This window comes from Bos taurus, chromosome 4 (assembly GCF_002263795.3).
Source record: "Bos taurus isolate L1 Dominette 01449 registration number 42190680 breed Hereford chromosome 4, ARS-UCD2.0, whole genome shotgun sequence".
NCBI lineage: Eukaryota > Metazoa > Chordata > Mammalia > Artiodactyla > Bovidae > Bos > Bos taurus.
Window position 1 is genome coordinate 102,498,196 of NC_037331.1, and position 24,342 is coordinate 102,522,537.

General features: G+C 42.2%; 1 protein-coding gene across 8 annotated transcripts in view; it reads right to left on the reverse strand.

Moving 5' to 3' along the window:
- Window positions 1-24,342, reverse strand: part of KIAA1549 — a 134,327-nt gene that overhangs the window by 17,104 nt on the left and 92,881 nt on the right. For all 8 annotated transcript variants that reach the window (XR_009494127.1, XR_009494124.1, XR_009494122.1 and 5 more), the window contains exons 16-18: window positions 17,384-17,701; window positions 9,823-9,869; window positions 3,163-3,323 (exon numbers count right to left, since the gene is read on the reverse strand). Coding sequence is in view for 2 of the 8 variants with exons in the window: in NM_001080267.2 (NP_001073736.2) it covers window positions 3,163-3,323; window positions 9,823-9,869; window positions 17,384-17,701 (526 nt within the window). In the remaining 6 variants the exon portion in view is untranslated. The remainder of the gene's footprint in view (window positions 1-3,162; window positions 3,324-9,822; window positions 9,870-17,383; window positions 17,702-24,342) is intronic.

The window sequence follows — 24,342 nt, forward strand, 5'->3', positions numbered from 1 at the left end:
GACCTCGGCACGCCCTGGGGACATGAGCATTGTTCAAATGTGGCACCAATTCTACCCCCAGAAAAGACACTTCCTAAGAAAACCAGACCTGAGCTTCTGGGCTTCTGGGCTTTTACTTTCTCTCAATACAGTGGCTATTAGTGATGTTTCTATTTTCCTGGTCAGACATCAAAAGACGGGGAATAAAGGGGATAATGGAGGGCCCTTCCATTCATTTCTGTTGAGGCTACAGATAATGGGGACCTTATTCATTCAGAAAAAAAGGAGTGAAAAGTTTTGGAGCCATAAAGAAGCTGAAACCTAGTTCTTCCTTGCTTATGATTTTCAGACTCACAAGGAAATGAAAATGCAATATGCCTTTTTAAAAAAAAAAAAAAAACAGGTAGAGTGTGTATTTGAGTTCAAAATGTTAAAGTACATTTTTGTTATATTCACATTGTTTTCAAAATTTAGTCATATCATAATTAAAAATTTAAACTATCCATGACAAATGGGCACTTGCCGAGAGCATGAGCCAGTGACTGAACAACTAGGGCATTTGTCACCTGCCTCTGAGGAGACCGAACCCTGTGCTGTTGCAGCTGTTGACCTTCAACACCCCAAGGGAGTTCAGGGTGGAGTGAGGCACTCTGTGCTCCAGGGAATCTGGTGGAACAGGTCTTTAGATAGTTAGGTATTTTCAGGAACTGATTTCATGATCCCAATCTTTGCATCTCCTCATATCTAGAAAAGCACTAAATCCCTTCATGATGACATCAGCTCCCGGGGACTAGCAGAAAACCTCTTGTAAAGTAAGTGCCTGGTTGCACTGAACTCCCCTTTCACCAAATCATATATTGACCTTCCCCCGCTGTCTCTTTGAAGCAGTTTCTCAGAGCTATCTGAGGTGCTGTCTCCCAGGCTATAGTCCTCATTTCACCCCAAATAAAACTCACCTCCCAAGTTGTCCCTCTTTTTCAGTCGACAAAGCCACCCACCCAACCTCTTCATCGAGGTATACTAAAGCAAAGACAGATGATCTCTAGCGCTCATTCTACACTTAGGCACACCATGGCCTTGTGTGGCTGTGAAAGCTAGCCTTTAAATAACATATTTTTCTCTCCCATCAACTTTGGCATATGGAAATGACCCTATTCAACAGATCAAGGGAGAAAAAAAACAGATCTTCAAATGCTGTGAAATAAAACATTGATTTCCAAATGCACCTGGGATTGTCTCATTCATCTGGAATGCTCAGGCTAGTCCCACAAAGGTTCAGGGTTTTCCAGAGGTAAGACCTCTCCATCTTCCAGGCTGTTCCTACTCTAGTTACCTAATTAACAGCCTCTGTTAATCAAATACTTTTTTAAAAAATGTACTCTACAGGAGCACTTGTCCTGAAGCATTTGTTACTGAAGATTCCTAACACTATTAAAATTCTTAGAACCATCAGACAATGGACATTGCCCAACAGACATTGTTTGAGCAAATCTTGCAAAAGACGGAAATGCAGCACAGTGTTCGTCATCACTTGTGAAGGTTCAGACAACCTCACAGGGAGAAAAGCACACCTTTGTGTTAGACTTGCAACAGCAGTTGAAATCATAGTTGAGACATGATTCTGTATTTTGCTTTGTTCACTTAACGAGGCAGCACAGGCTCCCTCATGATTCAAGTGGCCCACCACCCCCCAGCAGGCAGGGGTTTGCATTCCAGCTCAACCACTGACAAGCCTGTGACCTTGAACACCCAGTAATCTTTCCAGCTGAGACTCAATGCCTCACTTTTCAAATGGAGATTAAAAAAAAAAATCTATCTCACAGTGCTATTTCAAGGATTAAAAGAGACAAAATAGGTCAAGTACCAAATGCATAGGAGGCAATCAGAAAATCTGAAATTCCCTTTTTCTGGCTCTGAGCTCTTCATTTTAGATAGCTGTACAAGTTTACTCGCTGATGCCCTTATAACTCGGTATTGAGGGAGCTCACAGTTGTTTGCTATTCTGAACAATGCTTCAATAAACATCCTTGCACATGTAGTTTTTCTCCAATATTTTGGATCTCCTCAGGGGACAGGGAGGAGCCCATATTCCCAAATTACCAAGTCAAAGGCTCATCAAGTTATATTGCCAAGCTGCTTTCCAAAAAGTTAATGATTTACACCATCACCAGAAATAAGAGTAGTAATAATAGCAGCTAATAAGTATTACAATTTATGATATTCCAGGCACTGGCACCCCACTCCAGTACTCTTGCCTGGAAAATCCCATGGACAGAGGAGCCTGGAGGGCTGCAGTCCATGGGGTCGCTGAGGGTGGGACAGGACTGAGCGACTTCACTTTCACTTTTCACTTTCATGTACTGGAGAAGGAAAATGGCAACCCACTCCAGTGTTCTTGCCTGGAGAATCCCAGGGATGGGAGAGCCTGGTGGGCTGCTGTCTATGGGGTCACACAGAGTCGGACACGACTGAAGTGACTTAGCCATAGCCGTAGGCACTATTTTAAGCACTTTATATCTGTTGTCTTCTAAGACTGTTCTTTTAATGATGATTTGAAAGAGCAGACAGAAAAAACCTAGAACAGTTTCACGTTGTCACCAGCTTCCCCTGACCTTCCACTGCCGACTCTGCCCGTGAGTGACTGCAGAGACGGGACAGGCACAGAGGCATGCGGAAATGACACGGACATTTTAGAAAAGAGAAGAAGATCAAGGCAAAGGTAGAAGGGGAAAAACGAGGGAAGTAAGGCTCGAGGACAAAACCGTGGTTGTACCCTCCCAGAAGTGACCAAATAAAACACTAATCTCCCTGTAGTCACCGTGGATCAACTTTAGAAACTGCCTTCCTTAAAATAAACGCTTGTTTTCATGCCATCGTAAGCACTCAGAAATAGGTGTTTCTGTTTCACGGTAAGTTTTCAGAAACGTTTTCCCTGGAAGACATGTGCTGGGAATTTCACATGAAGGGACTGTTTTCGAGACTCTGACTCAGGAACAAATCGGAGGCCCCAGGTCTTGGGATCTCAGCCACTCTGTCCTTTCCCACCTCCCAGCCATGCATCTCCAACAGGATCCGAGGGAACATAGCTCTTACCGCCAGAAGAGGCCAGGGCTGGGATGCTGACACCCGGAAGTCTAAAATGTTCTCTGCAGAACTTAGCCAGAAAGAAATGCCCACGTGTACCTGTGGTGCCCCCAACAGGCCGAGGCCGGGCCACTGACGGCCCCTCCTCAGAGTAGATCCCTCGGGCAGCAAATGAGGTGGCTTCAGATGATGCTTGGGGCTGTGGGGGCTCGGGAGGCACCAGCTCCGAAGACTGCAGCAAACCGGGTCCAAAACTGGGTCTGAAGGTGAAGCACACCCAAACATTAGGACCACACTTGCCTGGTTCTGGTATTTTATTAGGTCCACCCTCAGCCCTGAAGCAATATAAGACCTATGTGTCTGTTGGCTTATTAGCCATCTCTTCTCCCAGAACATGGGCTCCCCGAGGACAGGGACTCTACTTGCTCCTGACAAATCTCCTGTGCTACAAACTGTATATATACCGTCCAGTACACATGCAGGAACACAGCTGATGCTTGACTAATCTGCCAGATGACTGGAGAAAAAATGCTCTAGTTTACAGACCCAAAAAGGGTGCATCTCAAGCTCCAGGGCACGTTCATCTCTAGCAGTCGACTAAAGGAGTGGATCTCAACCCTGGCTATATATTAGGGTTATCTGGGGAACCCACACCACACCCCAGACCTCCCAAAAATAGAATCTTTAGACATAGGACCCACACCATGGTAGTTTTTAAAGCTCCACTGATGTCCCTGAGTTTCATCAAGGCTGAAAACTAGTGCTCTAAAGCAGGGATTCTCAAACTATTTAGTCTCAGGACGTACTTGCATTCATGAAAATAAGGACTCACAAGTGAAAGTAAAAGTCGCTCAGTAGTGTCTGACTCTTTGCAACCCCATGGGCTATTCCATGGAATTCTCCAGGCCAGAATACTGGAGTGGGTAGCCTTTCCCTTCTCCAGGGGATCTTCCCAACCCAGAGATCGAACCCAGGTCTCCCGAATTGTAGGTGGATTCTCTATCAGCTGAGCCACAAGGGAAGCCCAAGAATTCTGGAGTGGGTAGCCCATCCCTTCTCCAGTGGATCATCCCGACCCAGTAATTGAACCGGGGTCTCCTGTATTGCAGGCGGATTCTTTACCAACTGAGCTAAGAGGGAAGGATTCACAAGAGCTTTTGTTTATTTGGCTTCCCTGGTGGCTCAGATGGTAAAGAATCTGCCTGCAATGCAGGAGTCTGGGGTTCAGTCCCTGGCTCCAGAAGATCCCCTGGAGGAGGGTATGGCAACCCATTCCAGTATTCTTGCCTGGAGAATTCCACGGACAGAGGAGCTTGGCAGGCTACAGTCCACAGGGTCACAAAGAGTCAGACACAACTGAGTAACTAACACTTTCAAGAGTTCTTGTTTATGTGGAGCATATCTACAGATAAATATCACGTTCAAAATTAAAACAGAGCAAATGAAAAATTCATTTAAAAATAACAATATTAAACCTATTACATGTCAACATTTTTCACAGAATTAACTAATACTGGAGTAGGTAGCCATTCCCTTCTCCATGGAATCTTCCTGACACAGGGATCAAACCTGGGTTTCTTGGATTGCAGGTGGATTCTTTACCATCTGAGCCACCAGAGAAGCCCATATTTTCCTACATGCCCCCCACCCAAATTTAATGAGAAGTGTTCTACGTTTTTAAAAAAATTCCTTAATAGAAGATATCTGGATTCTCCTACACTTTGTATTCAATCAGTTTCCATCAGTTATTTTACGAAGAAAAGCATAAATATGTAGTTGGGAAAAGGAGGAAGATTTTAATAGCCTACCAAATAATATTCAAATAGTATTTCCATTAAATATTCTTCTCTGAAACCACACCAAAACTCAACAATATTTCCTATGAAGGTTAGTGGCAATATTGACTCTGAAACTATCAATGAACTTTTCATCTTCTGTTATGTTAAAACTACTGGTCTTCCTTGCACTTTGAATAGACTTATGCATGATTGTATGACATTGCTCATTTGGAAAGTAATGGTTCACTGAATTATGCAGACTTTCTTGATATTGACACATTTTATTTTGCAGTAACCCAAAATCACATTCATTAATATCACCATTGAGCTCATCAGAAAAGGCTTTAAGTACTAAGAAACTGTCCATTTCACCGTGGCAGACAAGTTTGTAAAATTTTAATTTCCAATTGAAAACTTAATTTGATCACTGGCAGTAACTGCTGTCAGTTGTTTTCCTGCCCACTGCTCATTTTCAAAGCCAAACACTCAAGTCCACAGGCTGTTTGTTCAAGCAAAAACACGGCAACAGTTAGATCAGTTCTCTGATCAGCATAATCAGAGGCCATAATCAGCAGAAGTGTTTTATATGTGTCTCCATTCCTGTCATCCAGACTGTTAAGAGACTCTAGGGTTTAGGTTTAATAAAATTAATTTTGGGGCTTCCCTGGTGGTCCCGTGGTTAAGAATCTGCCTGCCCATGCAGGGGACACAGGTTTGATCCCTGGTCTGGGAAGATCCCACATGCCATGGAGCAACTAAGCCCATGCACCACAATTACTGAGCCCTTGCCTCTAGAGCCCACAAGCCACAGCTACTGAAGAGCCCGTGCTCCACAACAAGAGGAGCTACTGCCATGAGAAGCCTCCACACCACAATGAAGAGTAGCCCCTGCTCTCCACAACTAGAGAAAGCCTGCACAGCAGTTAAGACTCACCACAGCCAAAAATAAATAAATCTTTAAAATTTATTTTTACTGTTTCAATGATATACTAACATAAAACTGGCATTTAAAAAAATGCTGTAAAAAATAAAAATAAAAACATCTGTGATTGCCCAGCAGTGAGGAAGACTGGAATGAGTCCTTGAACAGCTAGGTGTCACTGTCTGGATTCAAGCCAAGGCACCACAGCTTCACCCACCACTGCATTCTTACCTCCGTACAAAGGTCAAAGCAATGAGAAAAGTCAGATGACATCTTCATATTATTATAAAAATAGCTTTGACCTCACAGACCTCCCTCAACGGGCCTCAAGGACCCTCTAAGGATCTGAGAATCTCACCCTGAGAACCACTCTTTTAAAGATACTCAAAAATTAAAAAAAAAGAATGATGGTTTAGTTATAATTCCTTGCAAATGACAGTTAACCAGTAATTAATAGATTAAAACTTGGATTGCATGGAGATCAAACCAGTCCATCCTAAAGGAAATCAGTCCTGAATATCCCTTGGAAGGACTGATGCTGAAGCTGAAGCTCCAATACTTTGGCCACCTGATATGAAGAAGTGACTCATTGGAAAAGACCCTGATGCTGGGAAAGACTGAAGGCAGGAGGAGAAGGGGATGACAGACGATGAGATGGTTGGATAGCAGTACTGACTCAATGCACATGAGTTTGAGCAAGCTCCAGCAGTTGGTGATGGACAGGGAAGCCTGGCATGCTGCAGTCCATGCGGTCGCAAAGAGTCGGACATGACTGAGCACCTGAACTGACTAATAGATTAAACCAGTTTGATGAGAAAGTACACCAACTTGCTCTGATTCTACACTGTCATTTCTGGAGTACAGTCCATAAACTGAAACCCAGGCAACCTGTATTACTCTCTTTAAATAACTGCTGCTATTTCTGACTGACCTCAGAAATAGGTGTCTGACATCTCTGACCTTACAGATCTAAGAGCTTAACCAATACACACTCCTCCTTCCAGCCCTGTAAACTAGAGCTCACCTAAACTAAGTATAATCTCTGGACCATTAACCTAGGAACAAGAGCTTGCCTTTTTATTAATGATTTCTGCTTTATCCAATCAATTAGCACCCTCCTGCTTATACCTACACCCCTTTCATCCTAAACTGTATACTCAGAGAGTTCTGTGTGATCCAAATACTCTAATTTACCTTGGGTGACTATAAAATTTAGCATCCAAACCAGAACACTTTTGAGAGTGGAATTTACAATTATGCTGAACAACAGGAATAAATTAGGATTGAACCAGGCAAAACCAGATCACGTGGCCCCCGAGCATTAGCTTTTGCCCCGGATCATCGAGTCTCCACCTGTTCCCTTTACTTTGTTGCTTTTGGACCACAAAGCAGTGCGTGGAGAAGGGGAGGAGGGCTGGCGAAAAGCAAAAGCTTCTGAAAATGAGGGCAAATAAAGAGAAAGTAAGGAGAAAGCAGATAACACTCCTACTTCTGTGTGACTAGAGGGAGAGCTGAATCATTCAAGGGATAGTTGAATGTGATTTCTGAGACTAAGTCTTTATTACAATTCCTTCATTGTAATAAATCAATTGTCTATTCACATGTGGGTCTGATTATGAATGCTCTTTTCTGCTCTATTGGTCTACTTGTCTTGCTTTACAGCAACACCACACTCCTCATTCCTTGACAGTAATTTGCAACATTTAGAATACAGTCCTAACATCTTACTCTTCTTTCTCAAAGTGTCTTGGCTACTCTTGGCCCCTTGCATATCTACATATATTTTAGATGAGTTCGTCTATTTCCACATATTAAAAAATGCAACAGAGACAGCAAAAGACACAGATATAAAGAACAGACTTTTGGACTCTGTGGGGGAAGGCGAGGGTGGGATGATTTGAGAGAACAGCATTGAAACATGTATATTACCATATGTGAAACAGATGACCAGTCCAAGTTCGATGCATCAAACAGGGTACTCAAAGCCGGTGCACTGGGACAGCTCAGAGGGACGGGATGGGGGTTCAGGACAGGGGAACACATGTACACTTGTGGCTGATTCATGTCAGTGTGTGGCCAGAACCACCACAATATGGTAAAGTAATTAGCCTCCAATTATAATAAATGAATTAATTTTTAAAAAATAAATAAAAAATGCAATAAACTATTGGGATTTTGAATGGGACTGCAATGACTCTGTAGACCATTTGGGGAGATTTGACATTTTAAAAATATTGAGTTGCACAATCCATGAATATCTTTCTTTAGAAGGCTTGACTATCTTCAGTTAGATTTATCCTGAGGTATTTCATATTTTTGAATGCTATTTTATATAGTACCTTTAAATTTTTTTTATTTTCTGTCATTGCTCATGAATAGAAGAGATTTTTGTATACTGGTCTTATAATGTATACTGATCTTGTTCATCTTGGTATCCAACTACTTTGTAATTTAATTATTAAGATCTTGCTATTTAGCCATCTTGCTAAAGTTCCTTAATTCTAACAACTCATGTGTTGACATTTTAGGACTTTTCTACTACAAAAGTATATCATCTGTTAATAATAACAGTATTAATTTTCTATTTGAATTCCTTAATCTTTCTGTTACTTTTTCTTGCGTTATTATACTGGCTAGGATGGCCAGGGCAATGCTGAATAGAAGTAATGCAAGCAGGCAACTTTGTCTTGCTTTTGCTCTCAAAGGGAAAGTTTTTAACATTCTACCATTAACCAGTATTTGCCAAGATACTTTTATCAGATTCCTATCTCTCTGCTTCTATTCTGTGTTTACAAAGATTTCTACTATGAATGGATGTTGAACTTTATCAAATGTTTTATCTATTGAAATGAGAAGATTTTCCTCCTTTATTCACTTCGAAGTGGTGAATTATAATGATTTTTTAAAATATTACATTACTCTTGTCCTGCTGGAAAAAAATCCAATTTGATTATGATGTGATAGCCTATTGTATTATATTATACACTTGCTAATATACAGTTTCAAATTTTTGGCATCTATGTTCATGAATGAAACTGGCCTTTAATGTTTCCTGCCTTGCAATGTCCTTGTCCTTTCTGTTTTTGGTTATCAAGGTTATGCTGGTCTCATAAAATGAGTCAGGGAGTGTTTTCTTTTTTTCTGTTCTTTAGGAGAGTTTGTATGATACTGGTATCTTTTCTTCCTTCAGTGTTTGGTAGAATTTACTGTTGAAGCCACTGGGCCCTAAAGTTTTCTTTGTAGAAAGAATTTTAATAATGATTTTAATCTCTTTAATAGTTATAGGACTATTCAGGTCTTCTCTTTCTAGGAGTTTTTCAAAGAACTAACTTTCAGCTTTGCTGATCTTCTCTAGTATGGCATTTGTTTTCTACTTCACTGATTCTATTCTTATTTTTATTATTTCCTTCCTTCTACTTCCCTAGGTTTTAAGACTTTTTTTCATATGAACCATTTTAAAAGTCTTTATTGCACTTGCTACACTATTGCTTCTGTTGTTTATGACCTGGTTTTTTGGCCATGAGGCACAGGGAATCTTTGCTCCCTTACCAGGGAATGAATCTGCACCCCCTGCATTGGAAGGTGGAGCCTTAACCAATGGACCACCAGTGAAGTCCCCCCAAAACTTCTGATACAGTGCATTTTTAGGACTCCAAATCTCATGAGTCTTGTCAAAAGTTTTGCTCAGCTTCTCAGCCACCTTGTCTGGAATCAGCAGTATCCGTGGGAGAAAGTGGACCCAAAAGCAGGGTTCACTTCTCTGGATTTGCTAGATCTTGGCTCCATTCTGTTTCACTGCCCTGATGGCTACCTGGTGTTTTGTTTTTGTTCTTAAATCTTGTCCAGCTTTTCCAGTTATCATGAGCAAATTATCTAGTCTGTCATTACTAGAAGGAGGACTTAAATTCTAACTTTTTTCCTCCTCTTCTGGTTACACCAAGATAACACACAACTCAGAGTTTCATTTCTGTTCATATTAGCTAAAAGAAACAAAGCTGCAAAAGTTAAGAAAGAGCCTATGTGAAAAAATCCTGATACATTTTCTCCTAAAAACCTTACCTAGGTAATGGGCCTGATGGGGGAGTCATTCCATAGTCTTCATATCTCTGGAAGAAATTCAAAAGAAGATGAAGATTAACATTCAATCCTTATTATGAAGTGACAACAGCAAACTTGGAAATTTAGATTTGCAGGATCAGCTTCCAAGAGATTTATTTTCTCATAAAAAGTTAGCATGCATTCATGGCATTCCGCCACCATGTAATGCTAGAAGCTTCAGTTTGGGGAACTGGGCTAATACACAACCAGCTTCCAGATCTTTCTTTCTTTTGTAAAAATATTAACAAGAGACAGGGTTCCTGCGCCTGCCCTTCCCTACAGGCTTATCCTCCACAAACCTGTATCTTCTGCTAATCCGATGGGCCTTCGTTGCCATATTTAGTGTAAATGACTCCATCAACACGGACCACAATGGTCACCAGATCTAGTGGGCACCTATTAGCAATTCAGATACACTCAAGAAACTAAACAATGCAAAAGTTGTTCCATGTTGTCCAATGCTATAAAGAGAGAGAGAGATCCTAAAAGATGAAGTAAACACATTCCGTTATGAATAATACCAAGGAGGTCCAGCCGTACTCCCTGCCCTTAAATTCCATAAGATGTCCATGTATCCTTCAATCCTCTCTTCTTATGTGAACTAATCTGCACTAACCAAGTGCTCTTTGACTAAAGCAAGATGGCACCAAATTTAAAGAAATCTAGACTTATGTTGCATTCCTCATGAAATCAATATATCCTAACCCTAGCATAGTTGGGACTCGGGCTTTTAACACTTCTTTTCGACAACTATGAATCATGATTTTGGAGTCAGATATTTCAGTAGGATAGTAACTCTGGACAGCATCATACCCAACTCCACTCAGTTTAAATTTCTGGCTCCAGGATAGGAGTTGCATATTAAGTTACTACATCAGCCTTGCTTCTGGACTTGCTCTCATATGAGATTTTTTTTTTTAAGCTGCCATTTACTGAATTATTATTTTGCTATGCACTATATGAACACTGATTCAGGTCCTCAGCAATGCTAAAAAGTGTTCACTACCTACTGTTTACAGATGAAACCGAAACACAAAGAAATTAAACAATGTCCTTCTAATCTATCTTTCTGACTCCAAAGACTATGCTTTTAATCACTGAGCTGCACCACCCATGATTTCTAAAACCAGACTTTCCCTCTTAAATAAATTTCTACTGGTGGGAGGCAGGGGGGCAGATAGGGAGCAGCAGCTTTGGCATCAGACACACTGACCAAATCACTCTTATTTCCCTTGTATCTTTCCTGAGGCCAAGAAGGACAAAACAACCTCTGCACCTCATAGAGTCTCCAAGGGATTACTAGACTTGAAACTGTACTCAAATTACTTCACCTCTGACCCTCACTGCTTCCCTTCCCTTGGCAAAGGGAGAGAAACTTAGAACCCCTCAGAGTTCCACAACTGAGGTAAAATAAGCCAAAGGGGATTATGGAAGAAGAGAGGAACAGGATGAAAAGGAGAGTCAATTTATTTTCCAAATAATTAAACAGAAAGCTGAGACTGCATCAAGATTATTCTTTACAGAATAAAATGGTCCCTGTGCTTTCAACACGGTTTGGCTTTTTAAAAAAACATATTCATATGCAAAATAATATTTTTAAAAAAGGTCAAGACTTTACAGTTTATCTGTCAGGATTTCACAAGATCTAATAAGTGAAAAACTAAAAAGAAAAACAATGCAAAGTAGCTGACCACTCTTTACCAGATCTATTACTGCAGTGCTAGGCATTTCTACTCTACTGTAGTCAGAAAAAGGGTATTATTTTTCAAGAGACTGCTGCTGCTGCTGTTGCTTCAGTCATGTCTGACTCTGTGCAACCCCATAGACGGCAGCCCACTAGGCTCCCCCGTTCCTGGGATTCTCCAGGCAAGAACACTGGAGTGGGTTGCCATTTCCTTCTCCAATGTATGAAAGTAAAAAGCAAAAGTGAAGTCGCTCAGTCGTGTCCGACCCTTAGCGCCCCATGGACTGCAGCCTACCAGGCTCCTCCGTCCATGGGATTTTCTAGGCAAGAGTACTGGAATGGGGTGCCATTGCCTTCTCTGGGGACTACATGCCCCCAGTGATGGCAGGCATTTCCTTTACATGGGTCACACTTGTTAAAAATGAAAGTCTGGAGGACAAAGAGAATTTTAAGGTTGCAATCATCTAGGTGAATGAAAATCCCATTTTAATGCATTCTTTCTTTCTATTCCATATAAAACAAGCCAACAAAGCAAGAAAGACAAATGATGGGTGGAGTCTGGGAGAGGCCTGAGGTAAAGCAACCAGATGGCAAGGAGCGCTAGTAAAATCTCAGGTATTCACACCTGCCACTTGGAGGACAAATCCAAGGAGGTTAACTTTACCTAGGAAAGCAGAAATACTACCTCTCAAGTGGCCTGACTCACCAGTGCATAACTAACACTTTCACACTGGCAAGAAAGGGATAAAAGTGTCATCAGATGCTCTATAAACATTCACTGAAACCATCCTGAAATCCACATTTCAGTGGTTTTTACTATAGTCAGAAGGAGCAAATAAAAGGTGATCAGGTTCTTCCTGGCAACAAACGATAACTTTACAAACAATTTATAAGCATGTTTAAGTTATATTAGATATGCCCAAATACAACCAATGATCTGGTTTTCCGCTAGATTAAATTGCTACCACTCCCATCAAAACACTAAGGATAATCAACTAGTAGGGAAAACAATAGATATGACTTATAATCAAATCAATGCCTTCAATCATAACTGAAGGCAGAGAAAAAAGAACAACGTAGCTAAAGCTGCAGATAAACTGAGAGATACAGAAAAGGGACAGAGATGAGCCAACACAAAAATAATTGTTATCTTCAATCCAACAAAGAAAACTGCTTCAGAAACGAAAGGAAGTTTCCCTGACATGAATGAAAGAATTGAATATGAAGATTAAATGGACACTGGTTATTCAGGGGGAAAATGATTCCGAAAAATTGGGTGAATGCCAAGAACTATTTATGCTTCCCAGAGGACAGGACACGTACATCTTCTATCAGGTAGGGAGCAATTAGGCCACAGATTTCTGCACTGATCAACTCAAGGAACAGAAAGAAGCAACATGTGGATGCCAGCAGCCAAGTGTAGGTTGGGAAGTGAGATGAGAATCCTCCTTTTGGAAAACACGAGACTAACCCAAGAGGCTCCTGGAAGGTCTCCCTCTTCACTCAAGTCCTCCTGTCCCCCATAGATACATCTACTGTGTTAGCCTCTCAGCTCCTCAAAACCAATAAACAGCATTTTACTTGTCAGCCACCACCCTGACATTCCACTTTCAAAACCAGAGGCAGGGAGGTGGTCAGGAAATCTTTCAATAATCTTGGTGAGAGATGATGATGACTCCACCAGTGTAATACAGTGGATAGATCTGAGAGGAAGAGTCTCCAAAGCTCTAGCACATTTAATCAAGCTCAACTTCCTCCATTTCCCCTTTCAGTGCTGATCTGCCATCACTTCAACTCTACCCTCTGACCTGCACATCTCTTCCCGGCTGTCTTATCACCACACATGCCTGATAAAGCCCCAGTCCTGGATCAGTCTGATTGCCTATTCTCTCCTTGTCTACACCTGGGTATCTGAATGCTGGTAAACTACAAAACTTTAATTTGTGCCACTATAATTTCACGATCGTCAGTCTCAACAGCAGCCTCAAGACTAAGCGATTACTTCCAGGTCCCTAGTCTGCTTTCTCTCATTCTCCTCCATAAGTATTTCATGTTTCCACTCTCCCTCAACCCTCTTGCCTTGCCACACTTCTCTGATTCTCAAGAGATGACTCTGTTTTCTCTACTGTGAGAACAGAAACCAACGTAGGGAATCTGGGTTCAATCCTTGGTCAGGGAACAGGATCCCACGTGCTGCAATTCAGAGTCTTGCCACAACTAAAGATCCCATATGCCGCAATGAACATTGAAGATCCCAGATCCTGCATGCCACAACCATTTAATAAGACCCAGAGCAGCCAAATAAATATCAATAAACTAATATTTTTAAAAGGTTGAATTTGATCTGTATCCTTTAAATTTTTCAATGCTTCTAATTAATGTGTTCAATCTTTCCTCTAGGTTCCTAAACATACAAAACTCCATTATAATAATTCTTTTAATATCTCTGTAACTCCATTATAATAATTCTTTTAATATCTCTGTCTACTAATGCTATTCTGCTGCTACTGCTGCTAAGTCACTTCAGTCATGCCAACTCTGTGCGACCCCATAGACTCTGTGTGACCCCACAGACCCCATAGACCCCACCAGGCTCCCCAGTCCCTGGGATTCTTCAGGCAAGAACACTGGAGTGGGTTGCCATTTCCATCTCCAGTGCGTGAAGGTGAAAAGTGAAGGTGAAGTCGCTGAGTCGTGTCCGACTCTTAGCTGTACCATTTTCTTGCTTCTCTGCTTAGTTTTGATTGGATGCTAGACATTATTCAGTTTACCTTGTTGGATGCTGTATATTTTTGGTTTTCTATATAAATATTCCTGAGCTTTGTTCAGTTTCAGGTCTTACTTTTTTCTGTGTTAGGCAGAATGAGAGCAGCTTTAACCTGGGGCTATTTGCCCCACTACTGAGGCAAAACTCTTCTGAGTACTCTAACTGATGCTCTGTGAATTATGAGGTCTTCTACAGTGTACCAAAAAAAAAAAAAAAAACTACTAGTCATCTCAGGCCGCCATCACAAAATACCACCGATTGGGTGGCTTAAAAAACAGAAATTTATTTTTTCACAGTTCTGGAGGTGGAAAATCCACAGTCAAGTTTCCAGCAGGTTCAGTTGTCGCTAGGAGCTTTCCTCCTGGCTTGTGGACAGCTGCCTACTTGCTGTGTCCTCACACGGTGGACAGCGAGCCCCAGTGTCTCTTCCTCTTTTTATAAGGGTACCAGTTCTATCAGATCAGGGATGCAACCGTATGACCTCATTTAACTTTGACTTCCTCCTTCAAGACTCAGTCTCCAATACATGTGCATGGGGGCTTATGCTTCAACATACAAATTTTGGGAGAATACAATTCAATCCACAGCAGGAACATTTTCCCATGCTTATGTGAGCTCTGAGGATTGTTCCCTTTAATCTCCTAGGGCGGTTCTTTCCCTCATCTGGGGTAGTGTCCTCACACCTTAAAACTGATCAAAACTCAAGTGAAGATTTTCTGCAACCTCTGGAAGCATCTCTGTGTGCTTCTCTCTGCTTTCCCGCACTGTCTGTTGTGAACTCTAGCTCTCTTCTCCTTCCCACACTCACCACTCGATTCTCTCAACTCAGGGAGACCACGGAGTTCTCCCTGGAGTCTTCCTCCCTGCACCATAGCTAGAAACTCTCTCAAGATGGGAAGCTGGGGTGACTGTAGGGTTCTACTCATCTGTCAATGATCCCTCTTCTTTGTTGCCTCAAGTCCAATGTGGTGAAAACCCATACATTTTGTTCAGTTATTTTACTTGTTTCTGGAGGGAAGATAAATCCTGAGCCTTTCCTCCATTTTGTCCAGAAGAGGGGTTTGTACCAGATACTTTTGTTTCTGGGTCTCTGCTAGCTTTCCCACTACCCGGAATACTCTTCTTTAACTGAAACCACTAATTACCCTCAGACTTCCACTTAGATGTCATTCTGTCTAGAAACTCCTTCCCCAACACTTTCGGTCAGGGGCTCCTCCCACATACTCTCCTCCTGCCCGACACCCACCCTATGCTGAACTGAGTTACTGTTTCCACTGTCCACATACGCCCACTGGGATGCAGGAGCTGGAGTTGCAGGTTGTACACTTCTATAGCCCCAACACCTTGCAGAGCACTCAGCACAAAGCAGGTGCTTCAGAAATACATTTGAGTGAATAAACAAGTGAGATAAGCTTAAAGTAAATAGACAGCGGATATGGTCAAATTCATTTTCATTGCTGAGTTTTGTTGTGTATCATCCATTTGCTTAAAGATTATAAACTATTAGTTTATCATTACATACCACCTATAATTATGAAATGGTTTAACATTTACTGTTGAAACAATCTACATTTTAATACGTAAACCAACAATGACTAGGTTAGACAGTATTTTTCTCCTGCATGGTGGCTGTGATCTATACCTCAGACACATGCTCACTATGCCTTGTAAAAAACTATCTAAGAGCCGACTTTGAAAATCCAAACCAATTTCAGAGATGAAAATTCTTCTTTAAAAATAAAAAAAAAAGACGTATTTGTCTGTGCCAGGTCTTAGTTGCAGCATGTGGGATCAAGTTCCCTGACCAGGGAATCAAACTTGGGCCCCCTGAATTGAGAGGATGGAGTCTTAACCACCAGACAACCAGGGAAGTCTCCAGAGCTGAAAATTCTTTTAACATATGTTATGATCACCCAATTGAACCTTAATATAGTTAACAAAACTAGAGGAACCCTGGATAAACATTCCTTGAAGAAGAAATTTAAACTGTAAAATGTCAAATGTTTCAGTCTGATCATCTGAAATTAGTAAAAGATAATGTTTAATATTTTATCCTTGAGTTTTACTTCTTATCCATGACTTGAGAAAGCACCTTTGAAAGCACTGACCGAATATGAAAAATAAAGGATAACAAAAACAGATGAAGCACTGAAATGTCAGCTCCAGAGATGGAAACCTGGTGTTTGAAAGCAACTGTGCTTGGCTCCTCGTGGACTAGATGCCTGCACTCCCAGGGCCTCCCCTCCCCTCTTCAGTCCCTCCACTCCCAGGGCCTCCCCACTCCTCTTCAGTCCCAGGCGGCCTACAAAAAGAAGCTGAATGACTCCAGGGCATTCTTGACCATATCTTTTATGGAGACATCAATGAAAATTTTCTAGTTGTTGTGTTAGTCTCTAAGTCCTGTCTGATTCTTCCTCGACCCCACGGATTGTAGCCCACCAGGGTCCTCTGTCCATGGGATTTCCCAGGCAAGGATACTGGAGTGGGTTGCCATTTCCTGCTCCAAGGGACATTCCCGAACCAGGGATCAAACTCATGTCTCCGGCGCTGGCAGATGGATTCTTTACCACCGAGCCATGTCTTTCCCGTGGTAAAGAATCCGCCTGCCAATATAGGAGCTGGAGGAGATGTGAGTTTGATCCCTGGGTTGGGAAGATTGCCTGGAGTAGAAAATGGCAACCCACTCCAGTATTCTCGCCTGGAAAATCCAAGGGACAGAGGAAACCTGGTGGGCTACAGTCCATGGGGTCACATGAGTCAGACAGGACTGAACAACTAAACAAACAAAAAAACGAGAATATATTTTGACAGTTACTCCACATATATTTTATGACAATGAATTTCATACCTTTCATGGAGGCAAATTCAGGAAGGTATCTCCATGAAATGTCCAAGTTGCACAAAAGAATGTTTTCAACATTGAGAATTAACTTATAAGATAATAAAAATTAAGACTCATCATCCAAACTTTGATTCCAGTCGAATCCAATCAGGGTATTGCAGGGATCCTGAAAATGAGGCAGTCAAACAACATCTTGCCCATGAGAGAATTCCAGAAGGTCCACACTTACACTGCACGGGTTGTTGGCCGTCTGAGCTGGGCTGTAGAAGGACCCCCACTGGGTGGCTCGTCTCTCTTCCCGGGAAGGGGTGCTGTTCACGGGCAGGCCGGCTGGGACGCCAGGGCCTGCAGCCGCAGCGTTCGGGGGCTGGCTGCTGGGGGCCACCAGGGCAAAAGCATCGTCCAGGAGGGAGTGCATGGTCTGGCGCGCCTCCTCGATGGACGGCTGGGGCGGGATGTACTGGGAGGCCGGGAAGGGCAGGCCTGGATACCTCCCCAGCTCCGCCGACGACGGCGTGGGCACATCAGCCGGGAGGTCAGGATCAGACTACAGCAGGGGAAACAGCAAAGTGGAGAATCACATTACTCAGCCATAAAAAGGAACGAAACTGGGTCATTTGTAGAGATGTGCGTGGACCTAGAGTCTGTCATACAGAAGGAAGTCAGTCAGAAAGAGAAAAACAAATATTGCGTACTAATGCATATAAATGGAATCTAGAAAATGGTACAGATGAAGCCATTTGCAGGGCAGGGGATAAAGAACAGACGTGGACACACAGGGGAGGGGAGGGTGGGATGAACTGGGAGAGCACCACTGACACACACTATCATGTGTAATAGAGAGAGCCAGTGGGAAGCTGCTATAGAGCGCAGGGAGCTCAGCTCAGTGCCCTGTGGCAACCAAGAGGGGCGGGATGGGTGGGAGAAAGATCCAAGAGGGAGGGGATATATGTATACATACTGCTGATTCACTTCACTGAACAGTGGAGACAAACCCAACATTGTAAAGCAATTGTATTAAAAAAAAAAAAAAAGAATCAGACACGAGCTTCTGTGGAAAACAAAATTTTAGGACCAAGACAGAATTTTTAACCATTTTCACTGCCATTGAGGAATGGGTTTACCATAAAAATTTTTCAAATCACAGCCGAGGAATGTGTGTTACCTTTCATAGGGGCAAAAAGTTTGAAATCAGAAAAAAAGTAAAAATATTCAACAACCATTTGTCAGGCAAAACTCAATCAACTCCCTGAAAGATATCTCAGTACCTGGAAGTTCATATTTTTCCTGAGAGCCCCCAACAACCAAAAACGATGTGTCAGAGTTTACATACTGCTGCTGCTAAGTCGCTTCAGTCGTGTCTGACTCTGTGCAGCCCACCAGGCTCCCCTGTCCCTGGGATTCTCCAGGCAAGAGCACTGGAGTGGGTTGCCATTTCCTTCTCCAATGCATGAAAGTGCAAAGTGAAAGTGAAGTCGCTCAGTTGTGTCCAACTCTAGCGACCCCATGGACTGCAGCCTACCGGGTTCCTCCGTCCATGGGATCTTCTAGGCAAAAGTACTGGAGTGGGGTGCCATTGCCTTCTCTGTCAGAGTTTACATACTAAAATACCTAGTTGATGTTCCATAGATACAGAAACCCCCCACTAAAGCAGTCTATTGACTATTAATAACAGAACAGCCCTATACAACCCAAAACAATTCCAAGTCACCACCATATTACAACTATGCGTGTATAAACCATTTTAATACTTATTGTGGCAACTCTTTATAAACAGTAAATAGTATCAATTATTTGTTCAGAAACTACTTTCTTAAAAAGGAGGTGTCCCTGGATAACATGAGCTGACAAGAAAAGTTTAACTTCTATACCCACTGTCTAAGAGGCAGGGACATAAGTAACAATTAAAAATTTTTAATTACAATTACTTCAACTGACACACTGAAAAGAGAAGAGGTTCTATTCAGTGGGCTGGTGACCCCATGTCCTCAAAGAAGAAGTTGTTGTTCAATTGCTCAGTCGTGTCCAACTCTTTGCAACTCCACGTACTACAGCATGCTGGGCTTTCTTGTCCTTCACTATCTCATGGAGCTTGCTCAAAATCATGCCCACTGTGTCAGTGATGCCATCCAACCATCTCATCCTCTGCCTTCTACTCCTGCCTTCAATCTTTCCCAGCATCAGGATCTTTTCCAGTTAGTCGGTTCTTTACATCAGGTGGCCAAATTACTGGAGCTTCAGCTTCAGCATCAGTCTTTCCAATTAATATTCCTTAGGAGTCTTCAATCCTTTAGGATTAACTGGTTGGATCTCCTTGAAGTTCAAGGGACTCTCAAGAGTCTTCTCCAGCACCACAATTCGAAAGCATCAATTCTTCAGTACCCAGCCTTCTTTACGGTCCAACTCTCACATCCATACATGACTAGTGGAAAAACCAAAGCTTGGATTATACGCACCTTCGTCAGCAAAGTGACGTCTCTGCTTTTTAATACACTGTCTACATTTGTCAAAGCTTTTCTTCCAAGGATCAAGTGTCTTTTAATTTCATGGCTGTAGTCACAGTCCACAGTAATTTTGGAGTCCAAGAAAATTAATTCTGCTTCTGTTATCACTTTTTGGGTGGGTACCTTTTCCTGGAATTCTCTGCTTACCCTACAGGTCCACAGTTTTAGCTTCGCTAGCTGGATTGTCCCACAGAAGGGCCAAAGGAATTCCCATATTTGTTCGGATCAGTGAACCTCTTACAAAGAAAATCTCTATTCCAGAGTGACATCCTTACTTTTAGTCAACTGTCTGAAGCACTTCCTAATGACTGTGGTCTGTCCACTGAGGATCAGTTATTATTCACACCAGCATCAAACACTTAAGAGCAGCAGCTGTGTAATTCCAAACAGAGAGGAAAATAGACGAACTGGCAAACCCACCAACAGTTCACAAACCTATTTTGCTTGGCCCACGCAGTATTTAAAAAATAGTCAATATTTTAAAAATCTGAAAATTTCCTATGAAAACTCAGATTTCTGGATTCTCTCGGCAGACTGGGCCCTCGTCCTCCACCGAAACAGGTGCTGTTGGGCAGAGACTGCTCCTGAGATAGGCCGGTGCTCTGTCCTTCACGACTGTAAGTGGGTGGTCTCAGTCCCTACAATACACACTGGGTCCTGAAAGACTACTTCTCCAAAATTACAATATTCTAGTAAAGTTCCACTAAGTGACTTCGTCATCGAGGAAGGATTTGGGGCTGCAAAGGTCTCCGGCTTATGACATAATACTGGAAAGACTCTGTGATCCTCTCCTTACAGGGTACAAAATGGCCCACACTCATGCCTTCTGCTTTTGGTTTACTTGAGGAGCAGATCAGGAAGAATGTGGTGAGTAGAGGGCCACCAACCCAACACCCCATGGCGAGAAAGAAAAGTATATCCGTAGAAACGTCCTACTGGTAATTAAGAGGGTCTCTCTAAAACCGGAAGCAATGTTTCTGGTGGTGTTTTTCAATAACTGCACCGCAAGGAAACGAGCACTGTGGCTACAGCGCAAACTGAAATTTAAATGGGGGACAAACCCTATATACATTTGAGGTGAGTCGCCCAAATAGAGTCCCCTACAGGCACTGCCAATCTCAGCATCAGTGGGTGTAACTTTAAAAAAGGTGTAACTTCTATAGCAAGAGAGACCTGTTGCAAAGGTGTGAAGTTAGGTTCCCTTGGAGTCTCATTGGTCCCATGAATCCTGCCATGAAGGCAAAGAGCCATAGAGCTATGATGTGAGAGCTTCCTGCTCTCTGGCCTTCCTGCTGCCCCCACCCCCCAAATTCACAGACTAGACTCTCAGCAACCTGCAGGCCAAGAGGAGGTTTTATTTATTTTATTTATTCCTGTGTCCCAACATCCAGCACAGTGTTTCACATGTAGATGGAACTTAACAGATGGTACTATAATCAACAGAAGTTGAGATCTACCTAGGATACTCAGGAGTTGGAATTTGAATTCCATTCTCTTGAATCCAAGTTTGATGACTTTGACATTTAGTTTGTTTCCTTGGCACAAATAATGTTCACCTATCACTCCCCAGAAATATATGAGAACTTTTTTACCTTTAGTTAAAAAAAAAAAAGGTATTTTTATGATGTATTCTGGTGCCTCTCTGCAACCCTTCATATTATAAGAGAGTGATCATGTCCTATGGTTGGTCCAGGACAATCTCGGTTCATGCTTGTTATCCTAGGATAAGTAAAACCATCTACTGTCATCCTCACAAGGGTGTGACTTGGAAAATAAATTATATTGGGGTTGACAAACTTCCATAAAGGGCCAGAAAGTAAATATTCTAGGCTTTGTGAGCCATATAACTACTCAGCTCTGCCACCTTAGCAAAAGCAGTCATAGATAACACAAAAATGATGGGTGTGGCTGTGTTCCAATAAGACTTTACAAAAGCCAGCAGTAGGCTGGGTTTGGCCTGAGGGTCATAGTTTGCTGAATCCTGATTTATAATGGTAACCCTATTTACGAGAAATCCAGGAATATTTCTTTTACTTCAAGAGAAGAAAGCTCGCAAGAAGATATTTTGAGGGGAAAGCACAAAATTCAAGACAGTTCAAAAGCATGTATGCGTGGTATAACCTTCAAGATGAAATACTACCTATAAAAAGGTGAGTGCTCAAAAAGGCATTATCTTTGAAAGTATACATTTCATCAGACTCGCAGACTTAGAAAACAAACTTATGGCTTTATCAAAGGAGAAAGGTAGGCTGGGGGAGGGATAAATTAAGAGGTTGGGATTAACATATACACCCTACTATATATAAAATGGGCTTCCCAGGTGACTCAGTGGTAAAGAATCTGCCTGCCAATGCAGGAGACACAAGAGATAGGGTTTGAATCCTAGGCATGGAAAATTAATCCATAGAGTAGGAAATGGCAACCTACTCCAGTACTCTTGCCTGGAAAATTCAGTGGTCAGAGGAGCCTGGTAGGCTATAGTACATGGGGTCTCCAAAGAGTCAGAGGCAACTGAGCACACACACATATAAATTACATAATAAACAAGTACAAGGAACTCTACTCAATATTCTGTAATAACCTATATTGGAAAAGAATCTGAAAAAGAAAAGATGTATGTGTAACTGAATCACTTTACTGTACACCTGAAACACACACTGTAAATCAACTGTGTGTGTGTGTGCTCAGCTTGGTCCCACTCTTTTATGACCCCATGGTCTGTAGCCCTCCAAGCTCTTCTGTCCATGGGCTTCTCCAGGCAGGAATACTGGAGTGGGTAACCATTTCCTTTTATAGGGAATCTTCCTGACCCAGCGATTGAATCTGCATTTCCTACCCTGGCAGGCAGATTTTTTACACTATGCCACCTGGGAAGCCCGAAATTAACAACACTCCAATATAAAATAAAAATTAAAATAAAATCATACAATATAAGTATTAAAATAAAAAAGAAAGTATACATTTCAGAACTTTAAGGAGAGAAAGTAAAAAGTCCATGTAAGGAAGAATGTCTTCTTAGGGTACCTCTGCAAATTGGAGCCATTTGGGACGAAGCAGCTGATTGAGGTGGTACTCACCAGGGAAGAGCTTCTTCCCTCCAGCTGAGGGAGGAAACTCTGCAGTTTCTGCTAAGAAAAAAAGCAAAGAGAAGAAGGATGGTCTGGGCCACCATGAAAGAAGCCTGATTTAGGATCAAGACAGGAAGGGGAGGACAGGTTCAGTTCAGTTCAGTTGCTCAGTTGTGTCCGACTCTTTGCGACCCCATGAACCGCAGCACGCCAGGCCTCCCTGTCCATCACCAACTCCCGGAGTTCACTCAGACTCATGTCCATTGAGTCAGTGATGCCATCCAGCCATCTCATCCTCTGTCGTCCCCTTCTCCTCCTGCCTTCAATCTTTCCCAGCATCAGGGTCTTTGCAAATGAGTAAGTTCTTCACATCAGGTGGCCAAAGTACTGGAGTTTCAGCTTCAGCATCAGTCCTTCCAATGAATATTCAGGACTAATCTCTTTTAGGATGGACTGGTTGGATCTCCTTGCAGTGCAAGGGACTCTCAAGAGTCTTCAACACCACAATTCAAAAGCATCAATTCTTTGGCACTCAGCTTTCTTTATAGTCCAACTCTCACATCCATACATGACTACTGGAAAAACCATAGCTTTGACTAGACGGACTTTTGTTGGCAAAGTAATGTCTCTGCTTTTTAATAAGCTGTCTAGGTTGATCATAACTTTTCTTCCAAGGAGCAAGAGTCTTTTAATTTCATGGCTGCATTAACCATCTGCAGTGATCTTGGAGCCCCCAAAAATAAAGTCTGTCACTGTTTCCCCATCTATTTGCTATGAAGTGATGGGACCAGATGCCTCGATCTTAGTTTTCTGAATGTTGAGCTTTAAGCCAACTTTTTCACTCTCTTCTTTCACATTCATCAAGAAGCTCTTTAGTTCTTTGCTTTCTGCCATAAGGGTGGTGTCATCTGCATATCTGAGGTCATTGATATTTCTCCCAGCAAACTAATCTATTCTTTAGTTTCACACAACACGGTCTCTGAGATCCCGGATTAGACAAAAAAAAAGCTCCAAGGGACCATCCTGGGGAGCCAAGGAGACATCCCTTCCTGGATCAAGCCAGACACCACAGACACCCAGACGCCGGTCCAAAAACACAGAGGCAGCTCAAGATCGCCATCTACTGTGAGAACTGCCAATGCTGGTTCCCCAACCAGAGGAATTTATTCACAGCCTTCAGAAAGGACTCATTCATTCATCCTGCTGAGGAGCAAGGGAGCCTAATTTGTAGACCTTCCGGCCCTCGGGAGTTATATCAACCCTCACAAGCCAGTTAGGAAGGGACAGCCTTAGGACACCAGAATCACAATAAGATTCCAAGGAAAAGCCTGGGGAAAGAAGCCTGGGATCATCTCTCAGATGATCATGATGCAATTATATTTAGTCCCAATGTCAGTATGGCATTTGGCACATATGTGTAATTATGCTTAGTGTCTCTCAATGTTAGATATGTGTGTAATTTGAGGGATAAAATATAAAACTCAAATAAAACACTGGTTACATAAGCTCTATCTGAAGTGATCACGTACACCACAAACTTTTTCCGAGAGTGTGTTTTTCGCTCATTTCTTTAACAAAGATAGCTCTGTCGGGGCTGCACCTTGGCACAGGGTCAC